This window comes from Nicotiana sylvestris, chromosome 4 (assembly GCF_000393655.2).
Source record: "Nicotiana sylvestris chromosome 4, ASM39365v2, whole genome shotgun sequence".
Taxonomy (NCBI): Eukaryota; Viridiplantae; Streptophyta; class Magnoliopsida; order Solanales; family Solanaceae; genus Nicotiana; species Nicotiana sylvestris.
Window position 1 is genome coordinate 149,618,918 of NC_091060.1, and position 2,988 is coordinate 149,621,905.

Genomic DNA, 2,988 nt, shown 5'->3' on the forward strand with positions numbered 1-2,988 from the left:
CCACGGAACAGTATGCCCTGTTGTATATCAAGAAAATAGTCAGGTTGCATGGTACTCCAGTCTCAATCATTTCTGATCAAGGGGCTCAGTTCAACGTTAATTTTTGGAAGAAATTTCGGCAATGTTTGGGCACGCAGATAAATCTTAGCACAACTGTTCACCCTCAAACCGACGGGCAAGCAGAGCGGACCATTCAGATGCTTGAGGGCATGTTGCGTGCTTGTACTTTTGATTTCAATGGTAGTTGGGATGACCATTTGCCACTCATAAAATTTGCTTACAACAACAACTTCCATGCTAGTATCAAGATGGAACCATTTGAGGCATTGTATGGTAGGAGATGTAGGTCTCCCATTGGGTGGTTCGAGGTTGGAGAAGCGGAATTGATAGGGTCGGACCTCGTGCATCAGGCCAAGGATAAATTCAAGATTATTAAGGAGAGGTTGAAAACTGCTCAGAGTAGCCAAAAGTCCTACTCGGATGTTTGTCGTAGGGATTTAGAGTTCAAGGAAGATGATTGAATATTTTTGAAGGTTTCCCTATGAAGGGCATCATACGGTTTGGGAAGAAGGAAAAATTGAGTCCGAGGTATGTCGGACCATACAGAATCATTCAGAGGATTGGTCAGGTGGCATACAAGCTCGAGCTACCACCCGAGCTATCAGTGGTACATCTGGTCTTCCATGTGTCTATGTTGAGAAAGGTAGTAGGAGATCCGTCCATTATTGTGCCAGTTGAAACTATTGAGTTTAATGAAGAGCTATCGTATAAAGAAGTTCCAGTTGCCGTTCTTGATAGGCAAGTTCGGAAATTGAGAAATAAGGAAATTGCATCCGTGAAAGTATTATGGCGGAACCAGCATGTTGAGGAAGCCAATTGGGAAGCCGAGGATGAAATGAAAAAGAAGTACCCACATTTGTTTGAATAGTCATGAAATATCTTTTTATGCACTTAACTCCTATGAACTATTATCTTTTGAATTAATCTATGTAAAACTGTCCTGTTTTGGTTATATATATGTGTTGCCTATGCGGCCATGGTTAGTATTGTATGAGTTATGTTATGCCTATGGAACGTGTACCTGCTGTTGGGATGTGTTTCTGGGACTCTCTGATAGGTGGATAAGGCCCAGATACAAAGGAAACTCTAGCAAAATTTTTGGCAATTCAGGGCGTTAGCCAAATTTGGAGACTAATAGTATGTTTAAGTTGAGAAAAAAATCAGACGGTTGCATAAGAGATTTCTAATAAACGAACTTTGATCCTCATTCGAGGACGAATGATCTTAAGTGGGGGAGGATGTGAGGCCCCGTGAAAATTTCCACTCTAAACCCCGAAAGCTCGTAGTGTCAATTAGGAATATGTGTTAGAGATGCGTAAAATTCTTCGCGGCAAGCTTGATCGCCGCGTTTCTAACCCTTTAGAACTGGTCTATGCATTAGAAAGTCAAATAATAATGTTTTCTATAAAAGTGCCCTTTTTGTAGTTCACTATATGGTCGTATAATAGGAATGCAGACCGCATAGTCGCCGCAGAGTGAAGCAGTATGGTGGCCAAATCGATGTCAACTATGCGGCCAATTATGCAATCATATAGTCGATATGCGGGCCACAGGGTCGTCACATAATTCCCTTGGGATTTTGTAAGGGGCAGTTCTACGGTGCATTATGCAACCGCAGAACGGATATGCGGACCGCATTTCTGCCGCATACCCATGCAGCGTGTTCAGGTCTTGGAGAGCATTTTTGCGGTCCATTATACGGGTTGCATGTCTACTTTGCGATCGCAGATCCGAGTCGGGGCTCTAGTTTTCTAAATTTTTAACCCGACCCCTGTCGTTATATCCTGTGCAATAGCTCATTTGAGCCCATTTCCTGACACTTTTAGAGAGAGAGAGAGAGGGGTCTAAGAAAGGGGAAGTGCTTCCCATCAAAATTACTCCATAAATACTTGGTAAATCATTGAAGATAATCAAGTGAGGGACCTAAACCCTCATCCCAAGAGGTAAGGCTTCATCACCTCAGCTCTCATTTTTACACATAGCTATAAAGGGTCATCGGTGAGGTAATTCATGGGGATAAGGGGGTTTGCATTGCATGCATGTGTTCTTGAAGAGTATGAGGAATTATAAAAGAGGAGGCATGGGTAATGGGCTAGTGTAATCTTGCATAAAAGACCATAAGGCCTTAATGAACACTAAATGCTCAGTAAAATGCCCAAGAGAGCCTAGATTATGATCTTTTCTTGATTATGAGTTAAATTGTGCTATATTGCTTAAATAGGTTGAAGTGCAAACATTCCGGAATGTTATAGGATTAAGGAAAGCTCAGTTGAGGTATGTATGGCTAAAACCCCGTCTTTTAAAAATTGAGATTCATCGGTGCTTGTGTGAATATGGTAAGGTTAAAGTTGAATTGTTGCATTGATTGTTATTTTTCCTAAATTGGTGTTGTAACCTTATATGCGTGAAAGATATGTCTCAACATGATCAATGTGCTATCTTGATAACTTGAAAGGGGCAAAGGATATGAATTATGTAATGAAATGGTTAGACCTTAAATTTAGATAGAAGTTGCATTGTTGTGCCATCTACGTGAAGTCTTATCTATGCTTACAATTTAAATTGCTCTTGTGTGCACCTACTGTCCTAAATGGCAAAGCTAATATTGAAATTGGGAACGATGTAAAATGCGGCCTAGTGCCAAGAATGATATGATAAGTTGTAGCCCCAAGTACCTATTAAATGATATATGTGAAATGAATTGATTAATGAGAAGGGAACAATGCCTTGGTAAGGCGGCCTAGCCGATCAGGCCGAGATCGAACTCCGCTCAATATAGCGGTGGTATTGTGAATGAATTCCCGAAAGGAAAATGAGATTGTGATTGAAATATATGCCTCAAATGAGGCGACCTAGCCGGTCGGGTCGAGATCGGACTCTGCTCAAGATAGCGATGGTATTGTGAACAAATGATGAATAGTATGAAAT

General features: G+C 41.1%; 1 protein-coding gene across 1 annotated transcript; it reads left to right on the top strand.

Moving 5' to 3' along the window:
- Positions 1 to 541: 541 nt before the first annotated feature.
- On the top strand, positions 542 to 928 carry LOC138890334 (uncharacterized). Its single transcript, XM_070173713.1, has one exon. The coding sequence runs from the start codon at positions 542 to 544 to the stop codon at positions 926 to 928; it is 387 nt and encodes a 128-aa protein (XP_070029814.1).
- Positions 929 to 2,988: the final 2,060 nt, after the last annotated feature.

Coding starts and splice junctions, on each gene's coding strand:
- LOC138890334 (XM_070173713.1), top strand. CDS start 542: ATGAAGGGCATCATACGGTTTGGGAAGAAGGAAAAATTGAGTCCGAGG.